The sequence below is a fragment of the Haliaeetus leucocephalus genome, unplaced genomic scaffold (genome assembly GCF_000737465.1).
Source record: "Haliaeetus leucocephalus isolate CR32 unplaced genomic scaffold, Haliaeetus_leucocephalus-4.0 Scaffold417, whole genome shotgun sequence".
Lineage (NCBI taxonomy): Eukaryota > Metazoa > Chordata > Aves > Accipitriformes > Accipitridae > Haliaeetus > Haliaeetus leucocephalus.
The window spans coordinates 591,432-608,893 of NW_010972853.1; the positions used below are offsets into that span (position 1 = coordinate 591,432).

Below are 17,462 nucleotides of genomic sequence, written 5' to 3' on the forward strand. Positions count from 1 at the left end.
GCCCGGGAGCCGGCTCCGGGGGTGCCGCGGTCCCGCCGCTGCCTGAGGGACGGGGCGGGGGTCTGGCGCCGTGAGGGCACGGCCCAGGCCGTGTGCGCGGGGGCGTCTCTTGGTGTGAGGGGGACAACGGCGGAGGAATTTCTGCCGGCCGGGAGGAGGAGGAGGGGGAGGAGGAAGAGGAAGAGGAGGGGATTTGTGTCAGGTGGCGGGCCGTGCCTCCGTCCCCCGCGGTGGTCGGGGCTGGAGGGTGCCCGGGGCGGGGGCGTGAGGCCCGCTGTGCCCTCGGTTCGGCGGTGGCCTTCGGAGGTCTGGGAGAGGGTGTGGAAGCACACTCCTGAAGTTTTTCCTGACTAAAGGGGGAGGGAAACGCATCGTGGTGGTTTTCCTTTACAACGCCGCTTATGTGCTGCGTCTGAGCTTCTGCAGCTTTTCAATGGATTTTAAACCGCGGTGGCAGCGTTGGTCTCGTAATTTGTACGCCTAGATGAGTGGAAAGGATTTAAGTGAGTTGATGGGTTATGGTTACAGTTGTGCTCAAAGTGATAGGTGAGGCGTAACTATTTAGAATAGTCGAGGTGAGAAAAGATCAATAAAGTCAAAGGAATAAAACAAAACGATAAGGTGGACAGTATAATAGATTGTACTTGCCTATCCTAAGTACCTGTGCGCGTTAGGGGAAAAATTAAACAACTCGGATGCACGTACGGATAAAAACTCAGGAGGGAAGACAAAAGCAGCAGCCACGACAGTGTGGTTTCTCTTTATGCAATTCATGTCTCATTTCCATATATACAATTGGTTTAGAAAAAGTCAGTAGATTTCAAGGTGGATAAAGAGTAGGGCAAAGGATAATTCCAACATATTTGTAATACTACTAGAGAAGTTAGTGTCGTCCTCCTCAAATGTCCAGCAACATGCCTCAGAAAGATGGATTGGTCCAAAGAAGGACAGCGACACTTGTTAGAGTTAAAAAAGTCTGAGGCCATTTATTTTAAAGTGGTATTACAGAGGTTCTAGAGTAAGGACTTTAAGTGGAAATACTCATGCAGCTGAATACACTGAAGTATCTTTTCTCAAAATATTGGTGAAGTCATTTGTAAGAAATGAAAACAGATTTAAAAAACCAACCAACAAACTAGTGTGATAATACCACAACTGTATGAATCATTTGCATCAGCAGCTCTACTCCCTGATACTGTAGACAACCTCTTCAGGTAAGACCTTGATAAAGTGATCAAGCATAGTGTTAGAGCTGTTTAGATATCCTGCTGCATTGCAGGTATACCTAAAAGGCTGTCCAGAACTTTTCTGCTTTCATGCTTAGACTGAATTTATTTTGCTTTATAATTTTTCATGTCATTTTTTCAGTGCTCTGACATTATTCTTTAGTTTAATAACAGCTTTCTTAGATGTTTGACATTGGATATAGTTTTAGGTCACAGTCCTATTGTTTATGTAATAATTTGAGGTTTGCTACTTCTGTCTCAAAATGAGGCAAACCCAGGCAGTTTAGTACTCTCCAGCTCAATTTTAACTCCATAAAAGGCTTTGGGAAAATATTATGTCATTAAATTAGAGATACTTAGAGGTGGTGACCTGGTGGAGAAAAAAGTCATCATTGCTTTTCAATAATAAATATATCAGATTTGGTATTTGATAGGTGAACTGGTATAGTAGGTGAGGAGATGCAACTGATACACAAGGTCTTGACTTTGATAAAGCTTTCTACATTACCTTCCCTGTGAGAATTGCACTTCAGTGAAAGTACGGCAAAGATATGCTTCTTGTCATTTGTGTTCTCGAAGAATTGAAAAAATGTAGAATGTAGTTATCAGGTGTCTTCCAAATTGAAAGGTATCTTAGGTGAGGTGGGTTCTGCAGAAAAATATTGTAGAAAAACAGAAATGTCATTATAAGACACAGAAACTTGTCAAAAGTAAAGTAAAACATGGAATAGGACTCTTCCAGTCTGCTCAAAGTCCTCAGCTGGAGTAGTTTTCAGCTTTTTGGTGCCATTGTAGCGATGATGAAGACAAGCTGTGAAGTCTAGAGGAGAGCAACATGAAAGATACAGCAGACATTCCACCTTTAAGGAATGCCTGAAGGAATTGACTTAGTTTATTTTAGAAATGTCTTGAGACATACATCGTATATCGAGAGTGGTGATTGCTTTTCATAGCTTGGGAAAGAAGTACCAAAATAAATGAGCTTTAGATCAGATGTTAGGAAAATATTACTTTTTGTTAGGAAAAAGCACTCCTGATACATACTTAGGGTTTTCAAGGAGAGGTTGAACAACCATCTGGCAGCAATGGTGTAGATTTTCTCAGTTGTGCTTCGGTGCTGGAGCTAGGACTTCAGCTTCCCAGGCCAAGGTAGAGCTGTGGTTGTCCTTTTGGCCCTCCTAGTGTTTTTGCATGATTTGCCATGGGTCATACCATAAATTTTTGAGGCTGGTTTCTTTGACTTTGTACTGCCTAATTTCATTCCATTTCTGTTACTGCAGAGCTCTTTCTTTCCTCCAGAGACAGTATTATATAGAGAAATATTATATTTATTTCCAGGGTTTCATGTCTCCCTGCCTTAAAATTGTTCTCCCCATCAATATTTCAGAATGTTTCTGTGTTGCTGCCCAAAGGCTTCCCAAGGAGTAAGAAAAAGGAAAATTCATGCAGTTCTTGTTAGTTCCCCAGCTGTCTATTGAACTCTGAAAGCATCTCTGAAGCTGAACAGGGTTGTGCTAAAAGATCGATAACAGCAAAAAAGACACTGAATCTATGCACAGAATCAGGAGCAGCATGTCTTTGGAACCCTTTAAATTCTGCTGAATTTGTTGATAATACTGAAACCAAAGGTTTCTGTTAGATTCTTGCATCCTGTACATAATTTTTTTCACTAGATAGGTACAGGACTTCATACTTCAGTACTGCTGGACTTTTCATCAGTACCATATTTGCTTTTTTTATGGAAAAAAAATAATAATCAAACAGCTTTCACATCTTCCTTTCTTACACTGTGTATTTGAATGAAAAGTCCCTGTGCCACTTTTTCTAAAGGCTCCAAGGTTAAAGAGATTATAATTCAAAGGCAGATGACCATCTTATTATACGCACGCATGCACAAATATATATTAAAAATATTTCTTACTTTTTAGTGTAAATTACCTTGATCCTTTTTTCTTTGTTCTTTTGGGCTTGGGGCTGTTAGAATATTTCAGTGCAGAAGGAATTTTCTTGGTTGATCTTTAAACCTCAAACTGACAACAGCTTTCAGAGTAAGTTGTGTAAATCACAGTTTTCAGTCATACTTTCTCAGAAGATAAGAGTGTTTCTTTGTGAGCACCAACAAGACTGTAGGGGGTAGGAATTAAACCTGCAGGAAACCTTGATTTGTGAGTGTTTCGTTTAACGCCGTAAACTTAGCAGATAAGATACCTTTTCATGGCATAAAACAGTAAGCATGCAGGAGAGAGTGATGTAACCTGGCATGGGATATCTTAACAGCTTGAGTGCTGCAGGGTTAGTAGTCCTAAAGCATTGGTAAAGATGGTAACATCTGTGTAGATGTTGGGATGAACTCTAGTGACCTTACAGATGTATCTGTAAAATTTGCTGTTATGATGGAGGGCTGTGCCACCTCTGTGGTAACTTAAACATCTTTGACAGCTGTATTGACATCTCTGTTTCTTATCATGTTAATGGGAACTCTTTCCTTATCACGTGAACCTTAGCTTACAAATCTTCAGGATACTTGGTTCTGTTATAAAAGAAGAGCTTCAGTCACTGCTGCTTTATATTCCACAGTCAACTCTACCTGACCAAAAGGGATGTGTCTATCAATGTCCTATTGCTGCTGTGATGCTTCTGTAAGACCTTGAGAGAGCAAGGCTCTTTGGTATTACAGCTAGTGGATCCAGTGTCATACCTTTGTTAAGAGACACTGAACATGTAAGGTTACTTCTCTAGTGCAGTTAGAATGTTTGAAGGTTGCTGGAAGTTATTTTTTTTCAGACAAGTATAAATGGTGATTCTAGACTGTTGAGGAAACATGTTTGGATTTCAAAATTGCAAAGCAGTAACAGTTTTAAAACACACATTAAACCCCCACTATTTCATATGCTCACATCACTTTCCAAAACTTAATGTTTGTGGTTCTGTCTCTGTTCGATTCTAGACAGGGATCTTTCATACTCTCTAAGTTGAAAAAATGAATGTATAGATGCAGTTCCAGTTCTGCTGTCAACATGTTAAAAGGGAAAAATTAAATTCTGAGGATCTGAAGTGGCATCTTAGCAGACAGAAAATGTAGTCTGTGGCTCATTTGGTGATTTTCATTGCACACCTGAAATAAGTATATTGCACTATATATGCAGTGCTGCAAGTTTCAAATTTGCAGTGTGTTACAATGTTCTCTCTATATATAGCTGTAGATTTTGACTTATTTTCATTTTTCTGTTGTGGGTTTTTTTTTCCCTCATCCTTTGGTGACTGTACTTTTACACATACTTTGCTTCCCCTTTTGGATCTTGTCTTTGGTGTTTTACATGCTGTGCCTAGTGTTGCCAAAAAGATGAGGGTAGCTTGGAACAGTGAAAGATTTTTCTGTGAATAAACATGTTTCTAAAATTTATTTCCATCAGTGTTTATGCACGCAGACTGTACTACAATGCCATCTACTTTGCTGCCTTGAACAGTGCAAGTTTACTTTGAGAAACACTTCGTCAAGAGACACCAAGAATGCATGTCATGGATACAGGACAAGAAAAATGGTCAGATTAGAGAGAGTCCCTAACAATGCTGCAGCAATGTGGTCAGTGCTTCCAGGCACCATTAGAGAAGGTCAGTGGCATCTCGGGCCCTTGTTAATGAACCAGTTGTCTCTCAAGCTTTTTGACAAACAAAACACTTTTCCCAGACATCAAGACATGAAATTACATGTCTGTGGATTAGTTTTGTTCAATGGTGAAGGCAGGGTCATCCAGAAGCCATGACTGATGCTCAGAAATGTTTTGCAAATATTGTGAAATGGTATTTTATTGTGCTGTGAGTCACTGAAAGTGGAAGTTTTATGGGGTTACTGGGTAGGGAAACTATGTTTTTATCACTTCAATGACTAAGCTTCCAAAGAGTCCTTTAAATACAACATTCCTAATTCATCTCATAAAAAGCTGCTAAATTCTGAGTCCTGGGGTATGTTGAATACAAAGCACACTTCTTTCCCATGGATTCTGGAGGATCTGCCCATAAAAGATGGTATGAATTCTGAGAAATATGGAAAATTCTTCTTGGGAGCAATCACATTTCTGAGATCTCTTGTTGCCATCAGTGTCTATGTGTAGAAACTGTTATTACATTATCTTCTGATATTGTTTGAAAAAGGATTACTACAGTCAGCATTTTTTCAATTTTAGATATGTCAGTGTTACTGTTAACATCATTCACATCATTGCCTTGACCAATTCATAATATTGAATTGCAGGACTTTTATTAATATCTATTACTTCATGTAACTTTACAATAAAATTTGACATATGCAGAACAGTTGATTTAAATGTTAATATGCTTTTGAGAGATTAATAGAAGTTAACATTTACCCATGAGAAAAGAATTCTGACTTCTAGTATTTGTAGATAAATTGTGATTGCCTGTAAAAGTCACAAGTATTACTTTTGTAGCCTAGAAAAGCAATAAATACAAAACTGTTTTTAGAATTTTAAAATGGTTGCGCCCAATCAGCAAATCACAGTGTTGCTTTTATGCTTCAGTGACTTGTAAATATTGGGTCTCTAAGCTTATGACGAGGTATGTCTTCAACTTCTGTTGTGCTTCTGCTTTGCATCTCCTGTTCATCCGTGTGTGTTTGAATCCACAGCGGAGTGTGGAGCTGTTCCAGACAAAACCACCCCCTGGAACTGTTTGTGCTGGAGCGGAAGCCAGTGTGTTTAAGCTGAAAGGGCTTCTGTGGACTCCAGTTTGTGCAATCTGAATTAGCTGACTTCCATCTTTCAGTTGACTGTGAGGCCTTAAAATTTCTGAGCTCATCTTTTGAATCATCACCTTAAACTTTTCTTTTGATTCTTAATCTTTGAGTGCTATTTTCCAGATAAATGTTAAATAAACAAATAGGCACTCTTTAGTACTCCAGATTTCCCCTCTGTTTCATTTTAAAACATGAAGAGTGTATTTGCATTGTTTAATGCTGTTAGAATGGACTAATCTGGCACTCAGGGCAACTGAGGTTCTGTATTGAGCCTCAGAGCAGGAACGTAAGTACAGACTTACCCGTTTTCACTTTGTGCGTTTAGTCCTGCTCTAAGACTCCACCTTCTTCAAGGGGTGGTGAAGGTAAAGATGTAAGATTAATATTTACTCTATAGTACATTTCATCTTCATCCCCTGTCCAGTGTTGTCAATAGGGAAGTATTACTTGACTAGTAGTGGTTTCTTTTTGTTCTTTAATGCCAGTTTCAGTTTATTGCTGTTTTGAGCTGGAACTAACACGTCACAAGAACACCAGGTTGCCGTGAGATGTAAATAGTTTCTCACTGTAGTGTACCTTGGCTAGATTTGAACCTGTGAGTAATGGGAATCATAATTTTAATAAGGAATTGAAATTTTGACTTTTAGAAGCTTATGAAGAAAGAGAAGGTGGTGTTCAGAAACTGCAGCTTGACCACCACGGCAGACTTGGTTTTCAAACTGCTGCAGCTGCTGAGTGAAATTCCCTTGTCATCTGACCAGCCCAAGCAATGTGTGTAATGTAAAATGACAATGTTGTGGCTGAAAATGTCCTTTTTCGCTAATGCTTGTGCTGAGGAGCATATGGGTTTCTGTCTCTTCTGCATTGTTCTTAGATTGGTTTCTATTAAACGCATTTTCTGTGCTTTCCAAGCTGTTATGAAATGGAAATTGTAATAGACAAAGGTTTTGTTTTCTTTCTAAGACATGGAGTGGTAACATTGAGAGGATACAGACAATTTTTGTTGTACTTTGGCCCATAGCCGTTCATGTTTGCAATCTTCAGATCACTGCTTTGAACATACTCTATATTGAGCCAGTTAGCCCGATACCTTGGGTCAAGTTCAATATTCTGCACAGAGTTCTACATGCTGTGAAAACTACACTCTTAGGCTTTATCAGTGAGTTATGATTGGCTCCAGTTTATACCAGCCGCTGTCCTGGGTTGCCAGCATGGTATCCATGTGGTCATTTACTGGCACATTTCATCCATTTTTGAATGTAATGCGGTAACATCTTTCTGCAATTTGTGAATTCTAGTATACGTATTAAGTCAGTGCATTCTCTTAACTTTGTCATGCTTTTGAATGAAATAACTACTAAGTTGTTATAAGAGATGTATAGTTTTGGGTTTTGTTTTCCCCCAAAGGAGGCCTCTGATCTGAACTTAAAACGATTTCTATTTGTTGCAGACAAGAAGAAAAGGTAGATGCTCTTCTGCTCCCATCGAGGGTGGGGAGAGGATTTAGTAAGTTTCTGAGAAGACTTTGAACCGTTTTTCTCTCTTCTCAGCAGTTTCAGTGTTAGAGCCAAATACTGGAATGGCTGTGGGAAATAAGCTCTTGAGAATTAGAGCTGGCAGAGGGGGGCGCTTCAGGTTAAGATGACTTGCCTGGGTCTTTTCTGGGACTGGCAGTTTGCCCTGCTACGTTATTTAGGGAACAAAAAAGAGACTTCAGTCTTCTGGGCTGTCAAATTGCCATCTTTCACCAGTCTTGCACTGCACATATGACAGTTCTTTAAAAAGGAAACCCCAAAACCCTTTTTACTGTGATCACTGCAAGCTAAAATAAAATAATTCACATGACTGTTTTGAAGCTCCTGATGAATACCTGGAGGGTTTTGTAGCAGCAGCCTTGAAGAAGAGCTTAGAAAATTATCATGTTCCTTCTCCAGTGATATGTATCATAACATTTTCCACCACTGCAGGATCTGTGTTGCCAGCACTGAATATTGTGATTTGGTTAATTTAGGGATTTATGACAAATGTAATTTTGTAGTCTGGCTTTCACAATTGGTACTATAGCAGGAATGGCTTTCTCTAACAACAGGGACACCTGTAATATGGCAAACTGCTGGTGCTGCCAGAGAAATAGTTTCTTGTTATTTTGTTAACCCAAGGAACTGAAGGTGGCTGCTTTAGATGATGCAGGAAATAAAAAAGTGGGCATCTTCTGTAAGTCCCAAGTTCTCCTGCTATTATGAGTCCTCAGTGACCGTCTCACTGTAGTTGGTGACAAATACAAGTATTTCCCATCCTAAGGTGCAGTTCAGGGGATCAGTCTGATGCCATCCATAACTGATTGCATAACATACTTCCCAATGGAGAAGTGAACAAATAGAATTTTTAAAAGAGTGTTATTAAAGAGAATTTTATGTCATTTTTTTACATAAAACATTTATTGAGGTTGCTGAGTGTATGTGACAGATGGTGCTCTTATGTCACATCCTATCTTTCATTTTGTTTTGGAACATGCAAGTCTTCCATGCATGCGTAATTGCATTACAACATTGTAGGGGGTTTTTTGTGTACTCACTGAAACATAAAGGAATAATCCAATGTGAGATCTTTAATGGGGGTTTGTGCTAGCAGTGCTGTTAAGCTGCTTGCTTTGGTGTTAAGCGCTGACTAACTAGTATGTTTTATGATTTTTGCCTTCTTAAGGTAAACTTCAGGTGTAAAGGAGAAAGTGAGAAGTTATTATCATAGAAACATAGAATGTTTTGGGTTGGAAGGGACCTTAAAGATCATCTAGTTCCAACCCCTCCTGCCATGGGCAGGGACACCTTCCACTAGACCAGGTTGCTTATCATTTCATCAATCTGCTGAATGCATTCAAGTAACTAGACAGATGATGTTCACTACATAATGTTTTTTGCTCCACATTCTGAAACATATAAAACAAATAGTTCTTTCACAATGAAAGAAAACAGGTATATTTGAACATTCCAGCTTGGGTACTCTTCAGATGCTAATGCCTTAATATTTTATGGTGTAAGTTAAGTATCTGTATGATTCTAAAATTGGAATGAAGAAAAATATATCTTAATTTACATTGTATGTGGCATTACTTTTCCCCTTTCAGTTAACTGGAGAGTGAACTTGAGCCTGACTTCATTAGGATGTTGCCACCCTAACTGTTTTATTTATTTGGCATCCTGAATAACTTCTACTGTCTCTTTTATGTCTGGACTAGTGGATGGAACATACTGGACTTCGCTGTTGCCCTTGGCTTACATTGAGCCGATCTGTCCATTGTAGCGCTTTTTTAACTGAAGAGTGTTTGCAAGGAATGTAGAGATTATTTTACAAATTGGGAAACTAGAAATGTATGTGAGACATACAGAATATGCAAAGCCATCAAGCTGGTAACATTGCTGGAATTTTTAGCTTGAGTCTTATCCCATTTCTAATTATTTTGACTGTTGCCTCTTGATTCTTCATTGTTGTTTGTATGTATGCATTCTTCCTTTTAAATACAGTGAACTTAAATGAAGTAGTGAGGACATCTTCCCTCATAATGCAGAAAAGAGAAAGTAAACGCTTAAAGCAAGACTAATATTTCCACTCAATGCATTGTCAGTCACTGAGTCCTTTACTACCTTTAATGCTATTATGGTTGCATAAATTCATTTATACCTTCTTTTATTGGCTTTTGAACACAGTTTTCAAAAATCTAATTGACTGAATAGCTGTCCATTGCTGCTCTGGCTTGTGTAGATCAAGGCAATTCATGCTCAGGGCTGTCAGCTAACTGTATTGACGTGCTGTTGGTTGATTAAATAAGTGCTGAATATGACTGATTCTGGTCTGGTTTTGCAGTGAAGTCTTAGACATTGTGTTTGGTTCTTCAGAACATTGGTCAAGTAAATTCGTAAACATATGATTTATATTTTTGTGTGTCTTCTGTGCTTTTGAAAATTATTTAATCTTAATCCTAACCTTCCTTCCAGCATTACACTGTGTAATATTTCAGTGGCATTTGTAATTTCTTACAGCATCAATGTGCTTTGATTCTGATGCAGCCTAACTGGTGTTTCATCGTAAGATAAATCAACCATTGCAGTACTGAAGTGTAAAGGCAACTATGCTAGTGATGCCTGATGACTGAAATGTGCCAATTTGCCAGGCTAGTTACACTGCTTATGCTGAATGAAGAGCAAAAGTACATCAGAAACCAAGTGGGTTTTTTCCCTTTAGTGGTATAAAGGTGATGTGAGTAAAATTACAGTCTCGAGCCAAAACCTGTCTAAAGGGACTGAGAGGTGTGTGTGTATCAACTTCTTTATCATGGGTATAGCTGCAAATGTAAAATGCACTGTATAATAGATGGTTGCTGTCAAACAAGCGATAGGATGTGATCAGACAAAGTGAGTAGCACATGACTTATTTCATGCAACAACCTTCTATTTGATTTCCCTTAGTTACAGTGTACATTACATAGTTTTAAATGATCAAAGCTAAAGAATGTAATATCTAGCTTGGAGCATGGCTTTGTAAGCCACAGCGTACCTTTTAATTATGTTAAATAATAGTCGGGTTATGAGGAACAGGCCAGTTAAAGGTCTTCCACTTGTTCATATTGCCTCTCATAATGGTATATACTTCATGCAAGTTTGTTGTTGGGCAAACTAATTTTTAATTGATGTCACAAGTAATGGCTACTTTCTGCCTGGTTTAACAACTGTGTACTGAACGATTCTTAGTGCAGGTGCTTTTGCCCTGCCATAGCCACTCTTTGACAACATACTAATATACACAAAGGCAATAAGCTGTGGTTTGTAACAGCCTTAAACTTGTCTATAGCACTTAGGACTCAAAGTTTGTTAAGTTAACTCATTGGCTGTTAATTAATGTAATACTTGTTAGGAGTTAAAGAAGATCACCGGACGAATGCTTATGCTGAGGTGTCAACCATATTGAAATTCAATTATAGTCTGATCCTTGAGACTTTCAGCATTATGCGTTACCATATCTTCAGCTGACAAATCTTCTACTTGGAATAAATCTTGAATAATGTTCAGGTTCTTTTTAACCATTTTGAATACTTTATTTTCTGTTTCCTGTTATTCTTTCTTACCAAGATAATGACAAGAGGAAGACTTTTTTTTCCCCTCCTTTATACGAATACCTTTTTTTCTGTTGTGTATTTTGATGATTCAATATTTGCAAAAGCATCATTAATTCCTTGAACAGTTATGATACAAGTATGATGCCATCCCATTTTTGGTAGGTCAGATTTCTAGTTGCTGAAAGTTAACTTGCAACCACATGATGATTTTCTGATTGGCTTTCTGAAATCAGAGTTCTGTGGCCTAGCAGCTGGATGTTTGTATCACAAAATTTTGGTCTATTTGTTTCTAATTATCAGCTAGATTCTGAGGCTTATTGAAAGGGCCAGGCCAGAAAGAGACCGTAGAGCCTTTAACTCCTGGCTATTGGTGAAGGGTTCCCTGTTCTGTGAACAAAGCACATTAGTTCCTGGGTACCAGTCTGTAACTTCCCAGCATCTAAGTGTGTGTGGGGAGTGCGTTCATATGGTTGTGAGTAGTTTTACTTGCTTGATGGGAAATCATGTAGTCCTGCAAGTTTTAGAAGGAATAAATGTAGAAGGCTTCCCCTCCCAACCCCCCAATTTAAATTGAATTAATATGGCTTTGTGGCCTCAGTGACCTGAACTTAAGATAGCATACTTTTTGGAAAGAACATACATTTTGACTGCCTGTGCAGCATAATTATAACAATTCTTGGACACAGGCCATTGCTGCAAACCTAATATGTCGCAAGAAATCAGCCAGCATTGTGTTGAAAACAGTTACCAGTGCAGCAACAGCCTATAATGAAGGACTGTAACAGCAATGCGGTGTGATAAAATAGGGTGGTGTTGGGGTTTGGGTTTGGTTTTTTTTCCCACTGAGGTCCTTAGAGTTGCCTCATGCTTCCACCTTCCTTAGATGTACATCTCTAGATATGAAGTCTTTTGGCCTCTGTGCATCTGCCTTAACAGAGAACAGCAGACGGTCTGTCAGGCCACATCAGGAGCAAGAGGCCTTGTTCTTCCACAAAGTACCTAGACTTCTAAGCTCATTTTCACATCCTTAATGGTGTTTGTTAACAATACTTGATCTTTCCGTTGGTCTGTCCATTTTTAATGGTAAAATATGTAGACAGTTTTATGATATCCCTCTGTCATAAGAAAGAATAATTTAACAATTTCTTTTTGTGGATATGAAGGTGTTTTTCCCCCCATTTCACCCTTTATTATACTTATTCATATGCTTCACAGGTGTGGAGGGAATTGCAAGACAACTAAGGAGGCAATAATAAAACTGCAGGTGTGCTGGATATGATTTCTTAGCCTGTGTGATAATGTATTATTGAACCACAGCTCCAATCAGCTGGTCTGTTCAGAAGCTTAATTAGATCTCTTACCCACAGACATCAGAGTAAGTCAATGTGGCATTGTTACTTCCCCATAGAGTTTGAAAATGATGAGAATAAATCCTGTGGTGGTGAGGTAAAGGTTCCTTTGCTGCAGTTGTGGCAGGAAGCCATATGGGGAGGGAAAAAAAGGGGTAAGAGGAGGGGAAGTCCCTAGAAAATGTGCATCATGAAGCAGCTGTCTTTGTATAAAGGAGGAAATTTGTGAAATTCAGGCCCAGATCATGGAAGAAAAGGCTCTGACTTTACCATATACTCCTTCTTCTATACATACCTTCCACTTGATTATTATCTTCAGTTCCTGGTGTTTCTGTTGGAAGAAGAGTAGGGTCCCTTGGTGAATGAATTGGGTCAGTATGCAAAGTGTTCTTTTTAAGTATGCAAAGTGGTTTGTTTTCATAATAGTCCTAACACGTCTGTTTTCATTTTGTTGTTTTTCAGCTGTATCTTGTTGGAGGATCTTTTGGACTCCGTGAATTTGCTCAGATAAGATACGATGTCCACAAACTACATGGCAAGGTAGTTGAAACAGTTTTCTTTACTTTTCCTTTTCATTTCTTTTGTGTATGTACTGCCTGCGAAAGGATTGCTAGGACAAGCAAACTACTGATATTGGGGATTTGCCTTTCACCACTGCGCCCTGGGCTACAGCTGAGGCTCTTAGGCAGTAAGTAGTGTAGGTAACAATAAAGGGGCTGACATGATGATGAATCCTTTTACAGTCTGTGGAATGGATCAACATAAATAATAGAAAAATTTTGTTCCTTTCGTTGATTGTAAGTGGCAATTCTGAATCCCCAGAAAGAAGCGTAGCATATCTAGAAGGAGCTTATTATAAAGATACTGTATCTGATTTAGACTAAGAAAACTGGTATTTTAAAAGGTTCTGTTTTCAAACAATACTTGGCATTAAGTATATAATGTTAGATGGTTTTCAGGGCTTGGCTTTGTGTTGACTGAGATAAGCAGATACCATTGTGCTACAGCCTGTTCTTTAAGCTCTGTGAAAGAAACAGGAGCTAGTCTTCACTCAGTACGTCAGAATGTACTATATGGAAGAACCCTTCTGAATGAAGGAAATGGCTTGCTTACTCGTGCTACTTACACCTCCAAGTGTAACACTAGTTCCAAGTTGTATATGAAACGATCTGAAAGGAGCATGTCAGTTCAGCAGAAAGTAATATTGGCTTGCTTTCCCTAACTTTGTAATATGCAGGTCTGCCATTGCAATGCAGAGACACTTTCTGGTCTCAGTGCTGCTGACTTGCAGGTGGCATGAATTTTTTTTAAAGAGTATATGGCACTTCATATAAAATTTTTTTGTGTAAGACTCTGGACACAGTGGCTTTCTCCTGTGGTCAAATCTTTGAGGTCCTGAGCTGTTGAGAGTTTGGAGACCCCCTTGTTTTGTCTTAGACTCTTGTTGTGGGCCATCTAAATTACTTTAATCATTCCTCATGGTTCCTTGTGTTGCATACCTAGCTGTGGCCTTTGAAACACCATGTGGCCCACTCCTGTTCAGTCCCGTACTTGACATAGCCCGTAGACAGGGGAGAGTAATCTTACAAATCTTTTCTCCAGTGCTGTCTTCTGGGTAGTTATTTTCTATCAGTCCTGGGCTTTTAGGACCAGTTGGAGCCTTTAAGTTTTTCTCCAACCAGATGGGGATCATAACATGGGCAAGTATTTGCCTGCTGTGTTTCTGTCAGTTTTTTGGTCAGATTCATACTCAGTGAATTACATTTGGCCTCCATGATCTGCACTGTGACCGCAGCTCAGGGAAGAAAACAGGTAGTAGTTGTGCTCATTCAGATCTATGAGACTCCTTGTCCCAGCATTTATAATCAAGGGAAGCATCATTGAATTAGACAGTAGTACATGAAAGCTCTGAGGGGAAGCTACTACATCCTGGAGTTCTTAAGCTCTGAAAAGCTAAAAGAGGACATCCAGGTTCTGCTCTAACCAGTATTACTTAAGGCTGCAACAACTCTTTTGTGTTTTCTTTTTCTTTTAATTATGATTTTATTTAGGAATAGATGAAATTTAAATGAAGAACAATGCAGTATTGGCTGAGAACTAGCAACACCAACTTTGGGCTCATTTGTAGGCAAACACATCAAAGTAATGTGTTCCATGAATTTCTGTTTCTGTGTCCATAAAAATAGAGTTAAGAACCATTCTAATTCATTAAATAAGACAGCAAAAGAGATTAGAATGTATTTTAACTGATAAAGAGAAACAAACCTAGTTTAAAACGTACATGAAACTCAGGAAAAGAACATTAATCTTAGTGATTTAAAAATGCTATTAAAAATCTTGATAGTCATAACATCTGTTTAATTTGTCACTGGTTAAAATGTTTTTGTGTTGGAGTAGATTATGCTTTTCTCGTATAACATACTTTGATTAGTGTAAGTCCTTATCGGAACAGGGACAAGTGCTCCTTTTGGGGGGTTGGACAGTTATATGCAAATTGCAATAGGCAATAAAATAGGATTTTTTTGTTACAGTTGCTCCTTTGGAATAATAACAATGTTTAATTAAATAACACTTTTCATATAAGGACCTCAAAAGACTTTCACAGAATTTAAATGAATTAAGCTTCATAGCCTTACTGTCAGAAAAGGCAGGATTATTATTTCCATTTAACTGCTGAAAAAGTGGAGGTTGCAAAAAGTTAAGCAACTCATCCAAAACTAGGCTAGGATTTGTAATACCTGAGTGCTTATCTTTTATGATCATCTTTTTAAGGATGTGCAAACTATAGTACACCCCCTTTTGTAAGCATGACTCCTAAACTTGTTTTCTTGCTAATTCAGCTGCTAGATAGACAGAACTTAGACAATCCTTTTGCGGTATATCTCTACTACGTTTCAAATACTAAACTATGATCCCTTCCATTCAAAAGTATTTGTCCTTTTCCGTCTAACCATTCTCACTGTGCTGAGAGGGAAACCACAGTAGTAGGCAAGTTCTCAGCTGACAGTGACATTTCGAAACAAGCATTATAGTAGAACTAGTGTCTGTGTTTCAGTGACTAAGGGGTTAACTGCCACTTTCTCTGTGTACTTGTGGCTTAATGAGCAAAAGCTGCATTAGTGATAATGCCTGTGTTATTAATGTCAAGCTGGCTTTTGAAGAACATTCCTTGATAAAGGAAATAAAATTCAAGAGAAAATGGTGGTTTGGACTTTCAAGGGAGTATGGTTTGGTGGTGATGCTTGGGGCTGGGGCTGGGATTAGGAGAGAGACAGAGGCTAGAGCTGTAGCTGGAGTGGGGCTGGGAAGGGGCTGCAAAAGGAATTCTATTCTCTTGTTCATTTGGGCCGTGACTTGGGATCTTGGGCTGAAGCTCAGACAATGTGTATGATAGAGAGACAGAGTCCAGAGCTGCAGTTGAAGAGGGGCTATTAGCATCTCGAGAACAGATATTTTATCCATTTAGTATAGTGTCTTTGGATATCAGGGCTTTGTATATGCCCATCTCTTGCAAAAGCAAAAACATATTTGGCGTACACCTTAATTTACTCAGGATACCTAGATCAGTCATATTCCCTCAGCACACTGAATATTCTGCGTTTGAAGTGGACTTACACTGAGACTCTTATTGATGTAAATGTGTGTTTATTCTCCTGAAACTAATCAAGGATTTCTCCATTATCTATTGTTGCCAAAATGTCCATTAATGGAGAAATCATTAGGTTAGGTAATTGTTTCTTTTCTGGGAAGAATTTATGCAAATCAAAATTGGTTATAGAAAACCAGGTATGCTTACGGGAAAATCGTGTGGAATTAATGGAGAAGAAATGAGTAGGTTTGTATAGGCATTGTTCCAAACACCTTTTTTCTCAAATGGAAAACTAGGCCCTTTCTTTGTCATCTTGTTGTGTATGCAGTTGAATAGAGATGCTTGTTTAAGTTTTTTAACAGAAAATGTGACTTCCATTAAATATACAAAAAATATTTCCTTTCAACTATGTAATAATAAATTATTTTTATTTACTGTGTGCCCATTGTTGTCATTTAAGGTATGGTAGAGACTTGCTGATTCAGATCTAATTTTGGATATAAGAATCTCAGATATGTGGAATGGTCTGTACTATTGGCTGATAGTTACTGTAGAGGGCTGAAGAGAAGCAACATATTAACTACCTGGGAAAATCTAGGCTTTCAGCCCCTCAGCAAACCATTTCGACTAATAAAATAGAGTTTCTAAGCTCCAAAACTGCTTTGTTGAAGTATTATTGCGAGGCAGGTTCTTGGAGCATGGGGAGGCGATAGGACTGAGCAAGTTCCTTCAGGGTAACATGCAGCAGAAGCACTTCTAGGAAAGCTGGAATCTCTAGGTCATTTTGTCAGGAAACAAAACATCAGTTAGCCTTTGAAGTCTGCAAATAGGTCCTGCTGTGGATTACGTATGACAGTGTTACTATACTGACTCTTCAGTGTTCACAAACTACGCAGATGCTGTTCACTTTTCCTTTGTCCTATGCAAAGTGAGTGCACCCCAAAAGTAGAATGCTAAGAAATGAGAGTAATAATAATAATGTTTTCTGTCTTACTGAGGCAGAAAGTAGAGGCAGTGAAGAGTCAAAATGACAGAAGTTCAATCCTTTCTCCTACATGAGTTTCACCCTTGAATCAGCTGTTGTGCGTTAAAATATGTATGACCATTGCATGGCACTCCAGGAGTTAAAATCCAAGTGAAAATGAAAATACCTGACCTGTTCTTTCAGAACACCATCTGAGCAATAAAACTGTAAACCCAGAAAGAGTATAAAAGGAGTAATGGTGGTGGTGTGAAGCATACTCATTAGTAAGTGTGCTAAGAGCATAAAGCTTGCTTTATGCAGACTGAGTAGATTGCCTTTAAAATTTCTATAAAGGAAATGGCAGTGTTTTGAGCTTCTTAGCTAATCTTTTTGACCAATTGTCTGGCATGTAATTACCCATGAGACATTGCTTATAGACACATGCAAGGTGCTAGTGTTGCCTTTGTCAAT

The 17,462-nt window shown here is 38.7% G+C and overlaps 1 protein-coding gene across 1 annotated transcript in view; it reads left to right on the top strand.

Moving 5' to 3' along the window:
- The window catches only part of LOC104835905 (cytochrome c oxidase assembly protein COX16 homolog, mitochondrial), a 50,498-nt gene that overhangs the window by 150 nt on the left and 32,886 nt on the right, over positions 1–17,462 (top strand). The window contains exon 2 of the mRNA XM_010574144.1: positions 12,901–12,978. Coding sequence (XP_010572446.1) covers positions 12,901–12,978 — 78 coding nt within the window. The remainder of the gene's footprint in view (positions 1–12,900; positions 12,979–17,462) is intronic.